This window comes from Pipra filicauda, unplaced genomic scaffold (assembly GCF_003945595.2).
Source record: "Pipra filicauda isolate LSUMZ 115617 unplaced genomic scaffold, ASM394559v2 scaffold34_size3990699_pilon, whole genome shotgun sequence".
Taxonomy (NCBI): domain Eukaryota; kingdom Metazoa; phylum Chordata; class Aves; order Passeriformes; family Pipridae; genus Pipra; species Pipra filicauda.
The window spans coordinates 1,388,623-1,407,329 of record NW_024104476.1 but is presented as its reverse complement, the minus strand read 5'-3'; the positions used below and the strand labels follow the sequence as shown (position 1 = coordinate 1,407,329).

The following is an 18,707-nucleotide window of genomic DNA, read 5'->3' as shown; positions in this document are numbered from 1 at the left end:
TGCCGCCTTTAAGCGGGGAACCGCGGGGGCGAGGAGCCGCGCACCGGCGCTGAGCCCTCGACGGCAGGACGCTGGGCCGATGGCATGAATCATAACGAATCGGGCTTTCATCGCTACAGCACCCGTCAGCGGTGAGTGGGAGCCCTGTGCGTCTGTACAGCAGTCCCTGCCGAGACACACACGGACGCTGCTGCCCGGGCTCCCGCTGTCCCTGCACCCGCGGCACCTCGGCTGGTGCTGCTCCCCGGGCAGCCCCGGCAGCGCCCCGGGGACGCTGGGCGGGGGGCGACGGTACCGACCCGCACGAAGTCTGCCCGGTCCCTTGTTCGCGGTTCTCGGCCGAACCCCGCCGAGCGCCAGGCACTCAGGCTGCCGCCGCCTGCCTGCAGGTGGCGATCGGCACCTCCGAAGCCACTCGCCTCGGCACTCCCGGCCCGTGGGCAGCCCGGGCGGTGCGGTGCCCTCCCGCCCCAGCCGGCACTGCCTGCTCACAGAATGCTATCCCCTCGCCTCCCTTCCCCGCCGTCCCGGCACCAGTCCCCAGGGGCAGCTAAGAGCACTGCTGCCGGGGCAGAGCTGCGGCGAGATTTGGAGAGGGCGAGGGCAGTCGTGGAGAGTTTCTCTGCGGTGCCCCCCCAAAGAAGAGGGGGCAGGAGGGAGTGACGGACACTTCCGCCCGCCCGACGACGGCGACCTAGCGAGACCCCCCCCGCAGGAGGGCGGGAGGGAGAGGGGACGGAAGGGGAGGGGAAGGAGGGGAGGATGAATGGGAGGGAGAAAGCTAGGAGAGCGCGAAGAGGCAGAGCAGGGAGGAACGGCGCGGGAGAGCAGCAGAGCAAGGGGCAGCAGCTCGGCGAGCGGCGGCGGGAGGGCCGCCCCCACGGCCCGGGGCTGCGCGCTGGGCAGAGGCGGCGGGGATGGGCGGGAGCGGGGCGGCTCCGCCAGCCGCCGTCCTCCGAGCCTCGGCCGCCTCCCGCCGCGCTATATAGGGAAGGGAGGGGTGGTTGAGCGGGGGGTGCCCGGCGTGGCCAAAGCGCACGGGGCGGCGATGCCTCCTGCCAGGGAAGCGCACAAGTGACCGGCGCCTCTTCCCATGCCTGTCTCCTGAAGCGACCCCCCCCCGCCCGGCATGGATGTGGCCAACAACACTACCTCCCCAGCGCGCTCCCCCGAGGGGACAGGCAGCCTTGGCCTCGCCGAGGTGACCCTGGGCTACCAGGTAGTCACCTCCCTGCTCCTGGGAACGCTCATCCTGTGCGCTGTGAGCGGTAACGCCTGCGTGATCGCGGCCATCGCCCTGGAGCGCTCCCTGCAAACCGTGGCCAATTATTTGATCGGCTCGCTGGCCGTCACCGACCTCATGGTATCCGTGCTGGTGCTGCCCATGGCGGCCCTGTATCAAGTGCTGAACAAGTGGACACTGGGGCAGGTCACCTGCGACATCTTCATCTCGCTGGACGTGCTTTGCTGCACCTCTTCCATTCTGCACCTGTGCGCCATCGCCTTGGACAGGTACTGGGCCATCACGGACCCCATCGACTATGTTAACAAGCGGACTCCCCGACGGGCGGCCGTGCTTATCAGCCTGACCTGGCTAATCGGCTTCTTGATATCCATCCCGCCCATGCTGGGCTGGAGAACGCCGGAGGATCGCTCGAACCCCGATGCCTGCACCATCAGTAAGGACCACGGGTACACCATCTACTCCACCTTCGGCGCCTTTTATATTCCGCTTCTCCTCATGCTGGTGCTCTACGGTCGCATCTTCAAGGCGGCCCGCTTTAGAATCCGCAAGACAGTGAAGAAAGCGGAGAAGAAGAAAATCGCCGACACCTGCCTCACCCTCTCTCCGGCCACCGTGCAGAAGAAAGGCAACGGGGAGCCTGACAAGGGCTGGAGGCGAACTGTAGAGCCCAAGCCTGGTGCCTGTGTTAACGGCGCTGTGCGGCAGGGCCAGGACGGGACTGCCCTGGAGATCATCGAGGTCCAGCGCTGCAACAGTTCCTCCAAGACTCACTTGCCGCTGCCCACCGAGGCGTGCGACTCCCCACCGCCCTCCTCCTTCGAGAGACGCAATGAGAAGAACACGGAGGCCAAACGGAGAATGGCTCTGTCCCGGGAGAGGAAGACTGTCAAGACCCTGGGCATCATTATGGGCACCTTCATCCTCTGCTGGCTGCCGTTTTTCATCGTGGCCCTAGTCCTGCCCTTTTGTGACAGTAAGTGCTACATGCCCGCGTGGCTAGGGGCAGTAATCAACTGGTTGGGCTACTCTAACTCCCTTCTCAACCCCATTATCTATGCCTATTTCAACAAAGACTTCCAAAGTGCTTTTAAGAAAATTATCAAGTGCAAATTTTGCCGTCAGTGAAGCCCCCCGCTACGGGACGGGGCAAGCGGGGTCCTCCTACTCGCTCCACCCGCCTGCCGTGCGCCGCAGAGTGCCCCCTCCCAGCTCCTCTACAGCGCCGTCCGAAGGGCGGGGGACCCCGCCATCTCCCCCGCAGCGCGCCGTAGTCCCTCGCTCCTTCGCTCGCCGGACAAGCCCCGCGAGGCAGGACGGGGCTCCGCTGGGAAGGGCGCGGGACGCTCGGCCCGGGAGGGCTCCGCGGCCGCCTTCGTCTTGCATGGCCTCCGCTGCCGGGCGCCGGCGCTCCCGCCTCCTTCCGTCCCCTCCATCATTCTGGGTAGACTTAGAGTTTGCAGGTCGTTGCTCGTGGTAGCTGTAAGCCACTGTGTCTGCCCAAGTAGCATCGGTAAAAACAAACCACCCTATGCAGGAAACCTCCGTGTCGGGGATTATTCTTGGATTTACGAGGCGACGGCGGTGGACTCAAGAGTCCGACCTCGGTCTGGCAGTAGTGTGAGTATGGAGGCTGGAGGCGGAGGAAGGAGCTTTGGGCGCGTTGCTTCCCGGGCTGTGAAACCTTCAAGTGGGTGTTCTTGGGAAAACCGACCATGGTTTGTAATCTTGCAAAGTACTTAGAGTAATGTCCCTGTTTGCATTACCTGTGCCTGACAGCTCTACTGCTATGCTAGGACCTTCCAGTTCATCGGGCTTCCCTTTGTTACAGCACAGGGAAATGATGGGACTTAAACCCCAACCGCACGCCTCATTATATGGAGATTTATGGGGATTATTTTTTTTAAATGCCTTCGACCAAGTGTTTCCCAGCAAGGAAAGGCTTGGAGCTGTGCGACTGTCTCTGAGTACACCCCGCTCGCAACGGCACAGCGAGTTTAAGCAGCCTGCGAAGTGGCGTTTCTTTCTTTTTTTTTTTTTTCTTTTTTTTCCCCGCTCTTCCTTAAGCCGCTTGAAAGTTTCTCCCGAGACATTGCGGTTGCTTCGGAGGCAGCCAGATGAGGCACATTTTGCTCGGGGGAAAAAAAGAAAAAAAAAAAGACAACAACACGACAATTCAAACTGATCAACCAAAACATTGCCATGTGCTCCGTAGCGGTAGGGGAGGGGCCGAGAGCATCTGCCGGCGGCAGTCGTAGGTGGGGAAAGCAGGTACTCTCCTCCCCCGGGACAGCCCCGGCGGGGGTAACCACGACCCTCCCCGCAAGCTGAGAGCCGCGGCCAGAGCACGCAGTGTCCCTGCAAGGAGAGCCTAGCTTGGCCCGGCCAGTTGTCGGGGCGGCTCTGCCAGCCTCTGCCCGCAGAGGGTCCCCGCTCTGCCACTGGCCCAGCTGCTTGGCCCCTCCTTCCCCGCGGGGCCCGGGGTTGGGGCAGGACTGCGTTGCCCGCCGCACAGCCCCTTTGCCCGCCCTGCCCCTGCCCCTCCCCTGCCTCCTCCGCCCCCTGCGGCCGGGATCCGAGGCCTCTTTCAGCCTTGGGAGGGGACGGCGCTCGATCGGATAATGGCAGTGGGCCGGCTGCCGCGTACCCGTGGAATGAATGCTTGACCAAATATATATATATATACACATATATATTTTTCCTGTTTATTTTTGTGTAATCTGTGTTACTTGTAAGTAAAAGGGAATGTGAAATATGTGTGTCACGTGAATGTAAGTGTCCAGTAATTTCTGAACTTCACCCTCTTACATTAAACGAAAATAGTGCTTTTAGCAACCTTGGATATGTAGCTGATTTTCTGAAAATCCTATTTGGCCTTATTTTCGCAATTAAAGTGATCTTTGATCTTATCTCTTCTTTGATCACTCGTAACCACGGTGTCCCAGATATTCCTTAAGTGCCGCCGGAGTGTCAGAGGAGTAAGCCTGGAGCGATTAGGGAGCCGAAACTTCTCCTGAGCGCTCAGGTATCCGGTGACTTTGGGAACACTTGGGTAGAGCTGCCGGGCACCGCGGGGTGGGGACGCGAGGGCCTGGATGCGCCGGCGGTGCGGCGGGATTGCTGCTGTGCAGCGGGGTTTGTTCTTCTCAATTCCTCCTTTCTATCATCCCGCTGACTCTGGCAAGTGCGCTTCTGCACGTTTTGCCTTTTCCCAATTAGTTTTTCTTCTTTGTAAACCTTCCTGTAAACTCTTCGGCAACGATCCCAGCTGGGAAAGTGGGGCGCCCTCTGGTCTTGTACCATAGACCGCGGGGGGTCCCCTCCCGCCCTGGGGGTTGGCGCCTGACTTCGGGGTGGGACGGGGCAGGGCCACCCGACTCCTCCGACAGCCTCAAGATCTCGAAGCAGAGAACACCCGGAGCTGCATAAGACAGGGCGGCATAAGGGTCGCCCCTTCTGTGCTGCCTGTATGCATTTCGCCCGCCCGCACTGCAGGGCGGGGATGGAAAGAATACGAGCGAGGGCAGCCCTCGGGCCACCATGCCCCAGACCGGCTGGTGCGGGGTTGCCCCGGAGCTTGGGAGCGCAAATCCCTCCGTCTGGTACCGTGAGGCGAGACACGCCGTTTCCCGTCCATGTCTGCGGCCTGTGTCCCTGTGCGGGCGTTCGCCTCCTCTTTCCAAGGGGAATCGTGGCAGTGGCCCCACACCGCTGCTACTCTCCCTGTCAGGGGCCCGCCGGAGCAGCGCGGGTCACTGGTGCTTCGGCGCTCGCAACCACCAGCAGCCTCTCCGCCTCTCCTCGGCGGGGAAAACACCCCTCGACCGCTCTCCGGCCCTCGGCAGGGCCGCATGGGCCGGACTCCGGAGGCGCCAACGCCGGGGCCGCAGCCACGGTGCCACTGGCGGCTCGCTCCGCATCCCTCTCCTTCATCCCGGTCTCGGGGCTCCGCACCGGCCACGACGGAGATACCGGCCCAGACCTCCGTGGGACTGTTTCTCGGAACAGTTTGACGTTTCTCACTCCCTCTGTTGTCTCTTCCTTTTTCTTTTTTTCCACTCCCTTGCAATAAATTATGGAATGTGGAGGAAACGGCCTGCTTTGAAAGATGGACCTTTTTTTCCCGTACAGTAGTTTTCAAATTCTTAATTTGATTTCCACTAAGATTTAAAACAAAAAAAACCCCTACCCCAAAATCCCCCCGAAAAAGAAATACCCCCCCCCCCCCAAACAAAGAACAAATGTTTTTAAGGGAGAAATCAATTCTGTATTAAATCAGTATTTGTGGTTAGTTGCAATATTGTATTTGCTCCACTAACGAGCAGTCTCCTCACAGTGTAGAGAGCTTCATTTCAAAGTTCCTATGGAAGTTCAAGCAATGAATAAAGAAAAATCCGAAAAGAAAGCAAAAGATTTTGTTTTAAACCGAGCCACAGAAAATTGGGTTTTAACAACTTGAGTCAGTTATAACTATCAAAGATAGTCATAGATATAACATCTTCCTTTAAAAATGCCTCTTTCGGCTGCTGTAAAACGAGAAGAAAGTTTAATAACTTTGAATTTTCTCTTCTCTGTGGCTCCAGTCAAGACTGAATTTGGGAGTGAATCACACATCTAACAAGAATGCTGGTAGAGCAATAGAAATATACTTACACTAGTCCACTGTACTTATGGTTGAGGATGGGAGGATGAAGGGGTAAGAAAAAGGGAAAGACATGCAGGCTTAAGATGTATTGGTCCAAACTGCAAAATAGATTTAAATGGAAATCTTCCACGTAAAATATTTAAGACTTCCTTTCTTTCATGTGTTAGTCCCATCCTGGCAGAAACATGCTGTAGGTCTGGTAAAAACAACATTGGCCAAACAGATTTTGTACATAACAGTGAGTATTACACAGCATATGCTATATAATTTCAGGCATATCGTCACTAGTGAATGCCAGGTGCAATCCAATCTTTAAAGTGAAATCTGTTTGGTAAGATGGAGTAGGCTTATACTGGAGTCTTTTGTTCAAGTGGCTCAGAAGGAAAATGTCCTTTTCCAGTTTGATATTATAGAGACTGGTTATGATTTTTAATGATCCAGTGTAAAAAGAAAATATATACAATGGTCATCTGCTTGAACTACTGTAATCCAAACATAAGGCTTTTGAACCAAAGTGAGTTGTGAAATATTTGGGAAGCTGTTAAATTTTGCATCTAAATGTTATGTCTCTAAAGTCAGGATCCCAGTAGATGTCAATTTCTGGTTGGTCTTTGGAAGAATTATTCCAGATGAAGTGAAGGTGGCTTGGATTTGAAGACAACCAAACCATCAGAAAAAACACCTGGATCACACTGAGAGGTGTTGCCTGTACTCAAGTTTGGCTAGTTGTCTGTCATCCAGACACCTATCCTAGGCAGAGATTGTAGAAAAGTCAGGTCTCATGCAGCCAGAGTGCTTGGCTGGGTGTTGCCTTCAAATCTATGATCCTTCAGTTTCTATAATCTTCCAGCCTCTTTGTCTATCTTCCCATATGTGGTGAAAAACGTGGGTAAAATGCAGGTAAAAGCCCTGGGGGAGAGCTCCTGGTGATAGTCTTTGGGGTTTGCCCTGGATGAGTTTTTGGCAATTTCCATGTCTACAAGGCAAGAAAGGAGCAGTCAGAAAGGTATTCAGGACAGAGAATCAGCTAGGCTTGCTTTCATGGAAGAGGCTTGACTCTTAAAAGCAGTCTTGGAAACTTCTGCTCCTGAAATGAAGATGTCTGCTCTCTCCCACTGAGCAGATTATTGTAAACCTCAGGCCAGGCCAGCACTGAGCCAAAGAGGGTCTGATCTGGCCAAACTGGCCATTGAAAACTATCTCCAGCAAACTTTGTCTTTACTGTACCCAGTGCTAAGAGCTACTGCCAACTTAGTGCAAACCAGGCAGAGGGGCTTTTCCACCTGCCTTTGAATTCATGGTCTCTCTCCCAGCCTTGAGAAAAAAAAATTAAGGAAACTCATTGGATTGAATCTGTCCCTTAAAGAATAGTGCTGTCTTCAGAAGAATCACAGACTGCATGAATGTAGTTTATTATTTCTTGAGCCAGCTGACATGCTACCTTATTTTGACATAGTTTAGTGCATGCGCATTTAATCAAAATACCCATACGCATCAAAGAGGCAGTTCCCTCCACTGTACTTCAATTACAGACTATTCTGAAAATCCTTGGGCTAGTTGCCTGAAAACGTCATTTTCAGTAGCCCTCAGAATTTATTTTCCCCATTTCCTATGAGCAAGTCAGTTAGTTGCTCATAAATGGCGGGTAAAAGGTCTCTAGATTTCCAAATGACTACTGTTAAATTATTCTGAGATCTGTCTTTGAAGACTCATTTTCATCTGCAGTTCTGTAGAATTTCTAAAATAATCAGATTTGTGTAGATTTCTAGCCTGGCTTCAGGAAGGGACACAGAAGGTAACAAGCCTCTCTCTCTCTTCATCAACCCCCTTACTACTACTAAAAAGCAGTGGCCTTTTTAATAGACATGGGCAAAACAACGCTTCCTATGGAATTCAAGTAAATGGGTGTGAAATGTTTTTGAGCACATTGCAAGTTTTCACAGCACCACAACAGAATGTGATTTGTTGTAAAAATTTACTGTAACAATATAAAAAGAACATTTAAGTTATTAAAATGAAAGACAGGTAACGTCTACTTTTACCTAGAGTAAATCATCTCCTTTATGAGCCACTCAGAGGAGAAAAAGTATTTCAAGCAATACTAAGTGGCAGTTGTGTTTAGTGACTTTTGACAAAGGCATAGTATATGTCACATTGCTAATAATTGACATCATGAAATTATGTGAAAATAGCCATGTAGAAGGCACTAGCCATATTCATATTTGAAATAATTGACCAATGTTGTAGAATTTTACAGAATCTTATTAAAACACAAAGGTGGTGTTTTGGCTAAAGTGTTTTTCTCCCAATCAAATTACTGCCCAGGCACAGTAGTTTCTGAGGTAACAGTGTCATTTACAGGAGAGGTGAGGACTTTTAGATGTGCCTCTCTACTGCCAACCCTGAAGTGCACAGGGGCTCAAGCCCTGCCTTTGCAGGATACTGCCTTTGGTGTCAGTGGCTGTATAAGGGACAATTTCTTGAGGAGGTTCCAGGTGCCAGTGTGATACCACAGTACCTACCCACTACTAAGCATTGGTGTTGTGATGTTGTCTACAGAAAACTGCGCCACTCCCACTGAAAAATAAGAGATTTAAATCTATGGACATGCAATTTGATAGTATTTATGAAAAAATTAATGAAAAATGTGAATAAGAAATAGATAAATTACAAGTGGAATTGAAGCCTTTTGTAAATTAATGGTTTTTACAAGTTTTGTATTTACTTGCAACAGCCAAATCAGTCCAGTGCTGACCTAGGAAGCTTTATTGTTCTCCTGAAGACAAGGGTGATAAGTTGCTAAGAGAGGAAACTAGCAGTGGATTATGAGGTAATCATAAACACACCTGCATGGCAACAAGCAGAGAATTTCAATAGACATGGACTGCTTTTTATTTCTCTTTAACACCTAAGTTCCAGTCATGACTTACCTTTTTGGTATGGAAACATTTTAATTTTCAGTCTCTGCATTTCACTAAAAAAAGAAAAAATAAAGAATAGTAACATATGCCTTGGAAGGAGAAACAATTACATTTATTCCTATGAACTCCCTTCAGATTTTGCTAAATAAAGAGAGAAAAAAAGGGATGTCATCATCATGGCTGGGCTTCGCGAACGAAGATTTAGGAAGGCTCTATCCACATTTGTTACAGGCACACTGGTGGCTTATGAGGCCAATACGAGACAGACATATCTGATTGCAAAAGGCACAGCAGAAAGACTCCTTAGATGGTATCTTCTGCAAGACACGATTCTTTCTGCGTTGCCTTTTCTCCTCGAGAGTGATCCTGCGCGTGTTCTCGAAGGAGACAGCTGCGTTATAGATGGTGTGTCTCCAGGCCTCCCGATTGGAGGCCAGAGTAGACCAGTTATGGTGATCAATATGGCCAAGGCTGAGATGTTGTTTCAGGGAGTCCTTGCATCTTTTCTTCGGGGCTCCTCTCATGTGGCAGCCGGTGGCAAGTTCACCATAAAGCAAGATCTTAGGGAGGCGGTGGTCCTTCATCCTGGAGACGTGCCCTGCCCATTGCAGCTGCGTTCTCAGTAACATGGCCTCAATACTTGTGACTGCTAAAGGGATGTAATTTCATTCATAATTCAGTCAACTTTTTCCACTGTCTTTCAACAAGTAAGGATGATTACGGTCAGCTTTCTCCTTAAGTGGAAAGCTTGCTGTTTATGTAGCAATTGAATTTTTTCTTTCCTTTTCTTGGTGGATTTTAGGTTTTATTGAAATTGTAATTTGAAATTTTAGAAGTGCATTTAGTTCAGGAATATTTATATACATATTAAAAATATTTACATTACTTAAAAAATAAACCAGCCAGTTCTAATTAGACAACCTCTAATCTAGACAAGGTGGTAATTGCTCAAAGGTTGGACTCGATGATCATGGAGGTCTTTTCCAACCTTAATGATTCTGTAATTCTGTGATTCTGTAACTGAAATATTACTTCACAAGAACCATGGTAGCACTTCGAAACCGTGATTTGACTGTGCGACTGCTTAGGTGCTCATCAGGAGATAGTCAGAAGGGCAAGAGATCTGCAGCAGGTACTGTAGGAAATGAGCTTTAGCTTGAACTTCTTGAAAGCCTAAAAGACTGATGAAAAGAGTGCTGTTCCCAAAACTTGAAGATATTCCTGTGATTGGAATCACAAGACACAGCAAACAAGTCATATTTAATCCTTTGATGTCAGTAATGGCCAGGACAGTCCATGCAGCCTTCTTCCTTTCCTTATATTTCCCTATGAAACAGGAAAATTGACAGGAATCTCAATTTTTTTTTCTTTTTTCTTTTCAGTGTGTACAAGGGCAGAATGCAGAAGAACATTAGCATTTAATTGCTGTCCTCAACCATACAAAATTTATTAAAAAATGTATTGCAGCACATTGAAATTTAAATGTTAAACAGCCCTGGGATACAGTCAGTTTCTGAAAGAAGGAATGAATTGCATGCAGCACTAGCATTGGAGGAAGTAAGCATCAGTTTTCAGACACATCATTCATACTGGTATTTTAAAAAATGAGATAGAATTACTTCTTTACAGTCTTCTTATTCCATTGTTTTTATATGTTAAGGATATAATTTAATAAAAATTGTGAAGTTAATCATAGTGTGCATGAAACAGGTTTCAATAGTAATGGCTGAGGTATAAAATTCTTGTGGCTCAGTTCACTTGTTGATATACAATTTTGCTACAAGAATTTTTGGTGAGAAATCTCAGGGGTGTAGATGGAGCAGGATACACTGGGAAAAAAAGTACCAAATTCTTTCCCTAGAGAAAAATTTTTCATCTTAACATTTATGGCCATAAAATACCTGGAGGAAGGAAGGCTGTTCTTAGTCTGCTGCTGAATGTTAGGAAAGTAATCATTCAGATAAAGTGTCCAATCCAAGCAAGAGAGAATCACATAGTTTAGATAAGTGCCAACTAAACACCAAGAGCTGGGCTATGTGCCTGCACTGAACCAGAAGCCTGCAGCTCTTTAGGTTCTTCTCTTTCTACTTGTCAGCCTCATCCTTGTAACTTCAGTTTTACAGAACTTTTTTTACCAACAGACCTTGGCTATCCCTCAAGCACCATGTTCATGAAGAAGAAGCATTGTAAAATCATATATATGTGTGTATATATAGACATATATATAAATGCATTTCAGCTTACTGTATATGACAGTTTTTAGAGTTCATATTTCAGTTCTCCATGGGTGTGATATCCCACTGGTTGAAATACATCCCTTAAGAGAGAAATTATTTTTATCTGGAGCTGAATCCAGTTAGTATTTTCAGAGAATAATAGAATCTCAGACTGGTTTTGGCTGGAAGGGACCTTTAAACATCATCTAGTCCTAGCCCCCTGCCCTGGGCAGGGACATTTTCAGCTAGATCAAGTTGCTTGTTCAAAGCCCCATCCAACCTGACTTTGAATGCGCTCCAGGGACGGGGCATCTACCATCTCTCTGGGTGACCTGTTACAGTGTTTCACCACCCTCATCTTAAAAAATTTTTTCCTTCTGTCTAGTCTAAATCGACCCTCTTTTAGTCTAAAACAATTGTCCCTTGTCCTATTGCAAGAGACCCTGTTAAACTCTTTGTCCCCATCTTCTGTATAAGCCCCCATCAAGTACTGAAAAGTCCACAATAAGTTTCCCCAGAACCTTCTCTTCCACAGGCTGAACAACTCACTCTGTCATTATAGGAGAGGTGTTCCATCCCTCTGATCATCTTCATGGCCCTGCTCTGAACTCACTCCAACAAGTTCGTGTGTTCCTGTGCCCTCCGGAGTTGCATGTGGTATTCAAGGTGGGCTCTCACAAGAGCAGAGCAGAGGGGCAGAATCACCTCTCTAGACCTGCTGGCCATACTACTTTTGATGCCGTCCAGGGTGTGATTGGCTTTCTGGGCTGTGAGTGACCACAACTGGATTATGTGCAGTTTTTCATCACCAGCACCCCCAGGTCCCTCTTGTCAGGGCTGTTCTCAATCGCTTCATCCCCCAACCTGTATTGATACTGGGGATTGCTCTGAGCAAGGCGCAGAACTTTGCACTTGGTCTCATTGAACCCCCTGAGGTTCACATGTCCCTGCTTCTCATTGGCCCTGGATGGCCCCATCACTCTGGATGGCATCCTGTTCCTCAGGCCACTGCTCCACTCAGCTTCATGTCATCTAAAAACTTGCAGAATGAATGCTTATGACTGCAAGACTTGGCGGACAGGCAGTCAGACCACATTATCTCAAATGGGGTCAATATAAGTTTGGTTGAACTGCTTGTCTAGCTGTACACCAGCAGATGCAGACTCTGATGGATGTGAGACACTTTCCAGCTTTGTAGTCTTATGTTTTTAGTCCAAAACAGCTGTATCTATAAGTTGTATAGCTCAGAAAGCAACTCTAAGGGATGTGTCTGAAAAAAAAAAACAACCAAGGGGAGTGTTTTTCTACCTAGAATGGCAGCTGAACATAGATCTCCCTAGGTTGTATTTTATCATTTGTTTGCCTGGGAAGTCAAGACACCACCTTCAAATAGCTGCTTCACACTGCTGTATCTAGATGTACTCTAATGTCTGTCAACTGCATAACTTAAAGGTTTAATGTTAATTTAAACCTCCATGTCCCTCTGTTTTAATCTTTGGTAAGGCTGTTTACAGTTCAGTGAACTTTCTTTGCATGGGATTTGCAATGCCATGTAGTGAGGAGTTTTTTGCAAACAGTACTCATTCTACTGGATGGCTGGTATATGGCCCAACAGTACTTTCTCCAGGAATGCTTTGTCAAACCTGGGCTAGGTAGTGGTGTATCAAAAGTACCTTTCTACAAAAACATAAGAGAGGTCAGTTAAAATCGGCCAACTTCAGGGAAAGCTGATCAGATTGCAGATCTCTTCAGCTACTATTTACTACTACCAGCTCTGGGGTGGAGGAGTAGTCTCCAGAAGAGGAAGGTATGGAAAATGAACTTTTGCTGTATTTGCTCTTGTTACACACTTTCATACAGCAGTTGAAGTGAAGATACATGTATTATTGAGAAGCAAAGCTGAAAATATTATTGTGAACAAATTACTGAGAATTTATCAGGTTTGGGGTTTTTTTTGTGTTCACAAGCTATTAATTAACATACTCCATTCTAATTTAACACCCACGTCTCCCTGGTGTGGTAGCGTTGCCATTGGCTTTGGAAAAGTCCCATCGGGCAGTTTCTCCCAAGTGCTTGGTGAGTGGCATATTCTGGTTTTGGGTGTTCATGAGTAGTGACATTGCTCATCTCCCATTCCTCACCTCTGGGTGCAGCTGATTTCCCATGTCACTTACTACAGACTCTGCTTCAGGATTAGAGGAGATTCTTTTTAACAGCAGCAGAATGGTGGCAGCAGCAGTTTGGCCATTGTGGATGGCACAAACTTTCTCTGAACATTCTCATTAACTAGATCTTATTGATGTTACTAGCAATATAAAAATAAAAGTAAATAAGAAAAGGCAACAGAGCTTTCTCTTACTCTTACTTATTTGAGTGTTAGTGGGTTTTTTTCTCACAATGTAGTTCAAGTGCATACTATGTTTGCCCAACCACTCCATCCTTTTCTGTTGGTATTGCTGAAAGCTCTTAACAGCCATTTCAGTCAGTCAAAATAAACTGTGCCATGAGGGTAGACCATTCCAGCAAACAAGCAAATTCAGCAGCTCTATCTTTAGCAGTCTGTCCTTTAATGCATGCCTCTTACACCAACATCAAGCCTCTTGGGCGGGTGCAGCAAGAACTGAATGGAGCAAGCACCTGAGCATACCTGATCAGAGTTACTTTTTGTATGTTTCTGCTGCTCTCCTTGAGCCTGTGATATCTCCTGGTACTCTACAGTCTTTAATAACCAAAGGATAACCTCAGAATTTTAAAACATCACCTGAGATGCTCTTATTATTTTGAAAATAATCCACATGCTCTTTTTCCAATGCTCCTAGAATATTGTTCATTTTCAATGAAATATAAGATGGCATGCTTTCAATATTTATTACTTTTCATCTTCCCCAATTTTATTTCCTTCCCATTCACAGGGACGTTTGTGTGTTTTCATAATGTTCTGCAGTTGTAGCATTTCATAATTTATGGCCCACCAGTGATTCACTGCATACTGATAAATTGTGAGTCTTGGATTTTTTTGGGAGGGCTTTTATGTAGTCTTGGGAATGTATTACTTTGGCTTTCAGAAATTTGTGGCCATCAGGATTAATTATTAAAAAACTAATAGCATCTACTCTCTCTGTAGGTTTCTAGATACAGAGGTATTTTGACTTGTTTTTCCTGAACAAATTCATCTGCTTTTTGTCACAAGTATTAGCTGACAAAATGAAGCAATTTACCTGATGTGAAAGAAAGTGTGGAACAAATAGTAAAATCAGTGGTGTTTAATATAGCAGAATAAACTCATCTAGCAGCATAGTTTCAGTCCCTGATGTCAGAGGAGATCGCCGTTGATATGAAGACAATGAAGCTTATTTATTTGTGCCAGTCTACTTTCATTTTGTTGTAAGAAGGTTAGGTACACTGTGGAAGCTTACTCATTTTGTATAATACAAACAAAAGAGGCTATTGTCAGGAAAAATCTGACAAAAATTAACCAGTGAAAAGCATGTAATTCTCATGGTACAGGTATTTGGTGATGTGAACAAACACATTAGCTTCATACACTGGCTGCAGCTGCTGTAAAATTGGTGACCAAGGTGATTCATGACTGTTAAAAGAATTGCTCAAGAAAAATGACCTTTTTTCACCCTCTTTCTTACCTATTTCCCTTTTAGAAGAACTTTGTGCAGTGACAGCAGTTCATGGGCTGGCTGTGTGTGACCCTAGGCATAGCTGGCTGTCCCCCAGCAACTGGTGATCCTTTCTGTGGCTGCTTGGGTTAGAGGATGAGCTGTTTTTGGGAAAGGCAGAGAGCCTGGGAAGGCCAGGGGTTTTACCTGGCTTTCAAAAATTGTGTTGATATGCATTGCTGTAAGACAACAAACACGAGGAGACAACATTAAGACAGTGTTGCAAATGGACAAACAGATTTAGAGATAGACATTTCTCTTGTCTTAGATTGGAGTGGGTTATCTTTATATAATTTTGTTATTTAAATAGAACCAAAAAAAGTGAGCAGATATCGTTCAGATGAGTTAGACTTTATTGTAGCTGGTTAGAAATGGTCAGGCATTGATGTGAGCCACATTAACCTCCTTGAACCAAACCAGGGCTATAAATGGCCATTTACATCCATGCCTGTTATTTGTTCCTGTTAGCATTTGTATTTTCAGGCATCTCATACAACTATAAAATATCGGCAAATCTTGCATGAGTCCAATGGGAGAAGTAGAAACTTTTTCCCAGGCTTTGTGACCCAGAAATTAAACAAATTTTCTGCTTGAGGTTTTGTAGCATAATTTCTCTGTTTATTGAAAACACAGCTAATGGAAGTAAAGCAAAGATCTGCAGTTTACATATCTGATATTTTTAAATGACAAATGTTTATTTTAAAATATCTTGTCTGAAATGTTTTTTGCTTACATCTACTGCTGCTTATCTCCTTCAATATTTTCTATGGAAGGATTAGTTTAATTTTCTTATCCCCTTGCTACTCCTTTTTGTCTTGCCCAAATCCATAAGAATTCTGTTGTTTGGATGCAGGCCAATAGACCAGGTTAAAGAGAACTTTTGCAAAGCATTTAACTGGAACTGTCTGACTACCCCTTGGCAAGTGCAGACACACATTTGCTCTCCAGCTGGGCATTCTTTGCACAGAGAAATGTGGGTGTATTACTTTGACTGTATACAGTATTCACAGATTCACAGAATGGATCTGCTTGTGAGGGACTACAGTGGGTCAACTGGTTCAACCTCCCTGCTCAAACAGGGTCATCCTAGAGCATATTGCACAGGATTGCATCCAGAGGATTCTTGAACATCTCCAGTGAGACTCCACAGCCTCTCTTGAGCAATTTGTTCCAGTGTGCGGTCATTCACACAGTTAAGAAATTCTTCCTCATGTTCAGGTAGAACTTCCTGTGCCTCAGTTTCTGTCTGTTGCCTCCCAAGTTTCTGCCTGCTCACTTTAATCAGCAACCTGGACTTCATCAGTTACAAGTTTTAATAGAAAGAAAGACTTCCAAACAATACAGTAAATTTTAACTGTATTTTCGATATAGCTATCTAGCAGACTCCTAATTATTTTTCTTTCAGAAAACTAAGGTTAGTTTTATTCCCACTCTCCCAATGAATCTATAAAAATTATAGATTATATAAAAATAAATTGAAAATTCTCTCTGGTTAAACAGTTATAATGCTATGGTAGCACCTTCTCTGCTAGTTTTTGACAAGCCATCTATAAAGCATAATTGTACCTGCAGGAGTGGGACTAGATAGAAGCAAATCTTAATTTAGGCTAGCAGCTTTCATTTGTTTATCTACCAAAAGGAGGACATGCTTATTATTAAATGCCTATAACTGACACCTCCAATTATATCTGTCTAACGTATCTATGGTTGCTTTAGCACCACTGAAATAATTTAGAAAAGACCTTAGCAGTATATGGATATAATAAATCAGGAAATGGATATTTAGGTAACTTTGGTTTTGTTTTGAAAGGTTGAAATGAAGAAGGGAGAAGAAAAAAAAAAAAGGTGCACTTAATATTTAGTGCAAAGCTTGTAAATAGTTTATGGTTAACAACCATCTATTCGCAGAGGATTAAGGACATAGTACAGTAGCTTTTGAAATAAGGCTTAAAAAAATCAAGCAGAAAAATGATACGTGACCTCATTTTTTCTTTATAAAATCAGGTTCTTAGCAATCTTCTCTATGTCACAGAAATAGCATACACAAAACTTTTTTTTCTGACAAAAATGAAGAACTTAGAAAATTTAGAGTTGAGGTGGAGCTTTGGTGGCATAAATTTAAAGAAGAATGAGCCTCCTCTCACCTCCTCTTACAGTCTGAAAGCCAGAGTTCTGTTGACTCATCTTGTCAGGATGAAAGTTCCTGAGGTCTGTGAAGAAGATAATGGCTCCTCCCTTAATCGGATATTGTTGGAAACAGAGCAAGATGTTGCATGCTACAGTGCCTATGCTTCTTGTCCATTAAAGATTGACTGTATCTCTGCTCAATAGTCTCTATTCAGAGTAGTTTTAGTTTTTCAACTTTAATGACTCTTTAAAACATTTACTTAGCATTTACTCATTCTCCTGGCTGCCCTGTAATACTGATATCTTACTTTTTAATGCCTTTGGCTGCAAATGTAGCTTAGATAATTTTTTTTAACCTGTGTAATAGAATAAAAGGTTAAATATGTGAAGTGTATTTACTTTTCAGAGCAAAGAAATCCAAAATAAGCATAATGCTGCTTATTTATTAATTATTTCCATGTGTGTTTACTTTTGGAGTTTTTTAGCCCACTATCTGAAACAAAGATGACAAGATTATAACTTTAATTATCAGTTACCTGTGAGCTTCAGTTTGTGTTTTGGTATTTTCCATACTTACAAATATTCAAAATGAAATGGTCCTAAATGCTGTTCTTCAGTTTAAACCATAAAAGTCATGGTTTCAGGCTGATCAGCAAATTTGAGATGTTCTGCATTTTAATGCAAATTTAAAAAACCCTCCAAAATCAACCAGCAAACCAGGGATAATACTTTGGTTCAAATTTTTTAGTTTCTTTCAAAATAAAAATAATGAGTCCTAAAGAGTCACAAAAGATGTCTCATCTTTCTTGCCAGCTTAGTTACTATTTGTACTTACAAATTCACACAACTCTATTCAAAAGTAGTTGCTATTTACAAATAATGTTTTTCCCAAAAGTGGTGTTTCACTTAAAATAAATTTTTTTTTTTTAACCTGTGATTACCTAGCGAATTCATGCTATTTTGATATGACTAATAAATTGTTAGTGCCATCATTTTGCTTTTTTTTAGATTGCTCTAATAAGTATTTCTTCATTTGCCATGGAAGCTGGTATGCAAAATTTGTTTCCTCTTAGCACTTGCTTTTTCCTGTTTCGTTAAGAAATGTTACAAAAGGAAGCCAGTTGATATAATCTTGTTGGATTTCGGTAGAGTTTTCAACACTGTCTCTCACAGGATGCTTCTGGACAAGATGTCCAGCACACAGCTGGTGAAACATGTCATGTAGTGGGTGAGCAATTGGCTCATGGATCGAGCACAGAGGGTAATAGTGAATGGGGTGACATCAGACTGGTGACCTGTCACTAGTGGGGTTCCACAGGGCTCCATCTTGGGCTCTGTGCTCTTCAACATCTTTATAAATAATTTGGACACAGGACTGGAAGGGATACTAAGTAAGTTTGCAGACGACACAAAACTGGGAGGAGCTGTTGACTCCCTCAAAGGCAGGGAGGCCCTGCAGAGAGACCTTGATAAATTAGAGGGTAGGGAAATCACCAACCATATGAAGTTCAACAATGGGAAATTCGGGATTCTGCAAGTGGGATGGGGCAACACGAGATATATGTACAGACTGGGGAATGAGATGCTGGAAAGCAGTGCTGTGGAAAGGGACCCGGGGATCTTGGTCACTGGCAAGTTGAATATGAGTCAGCAGTGCCCTGACAGCCAGGAGGGCCAACCATGTCCTGGGGGGCATCAGGCAAAGCATCGCCAGCTGGTTGAGGGAGGGGATTGTCCCGCTCTGCTCTGCACTGGTGCGGCCTCACCTTGAATATTGTGTGCAGTTTTGGTCACCACAATATAAGAAAGATATTAAGCCATTAGAGAGCATCCAAATGAGGGCAATGAAGGTGTTGAAGGGCTTTGAGCAGAAGCCATATGAGG

General features: G+C 45.5%; 1 protein-coding gene across 1 annotated transcript; it reads left to right on the top strand.

Moving 5' to 3' along the window:
• Window positions 1–752: 752 nt before the first annotated feature.
• Window positions 753–4,152, top strand: HTR1A (5-hydroxytryptamine receptor 1A). Its single transcript, XM_027732327.2, has one exon. The coding sequence runs from the start codon at window positions 1,130–1,132 to the stop codon at window positions 2,369–2,371; it is 1,242 nt and encodes a 413-aa protein (XP_027588128.1). The 5' UTR covers window positions 753–1,129; the 3' UTR covers window positions 2,372–4,152.
• Window positions 4,153–18,707: the final 14,555 nt, after the last annotated feature.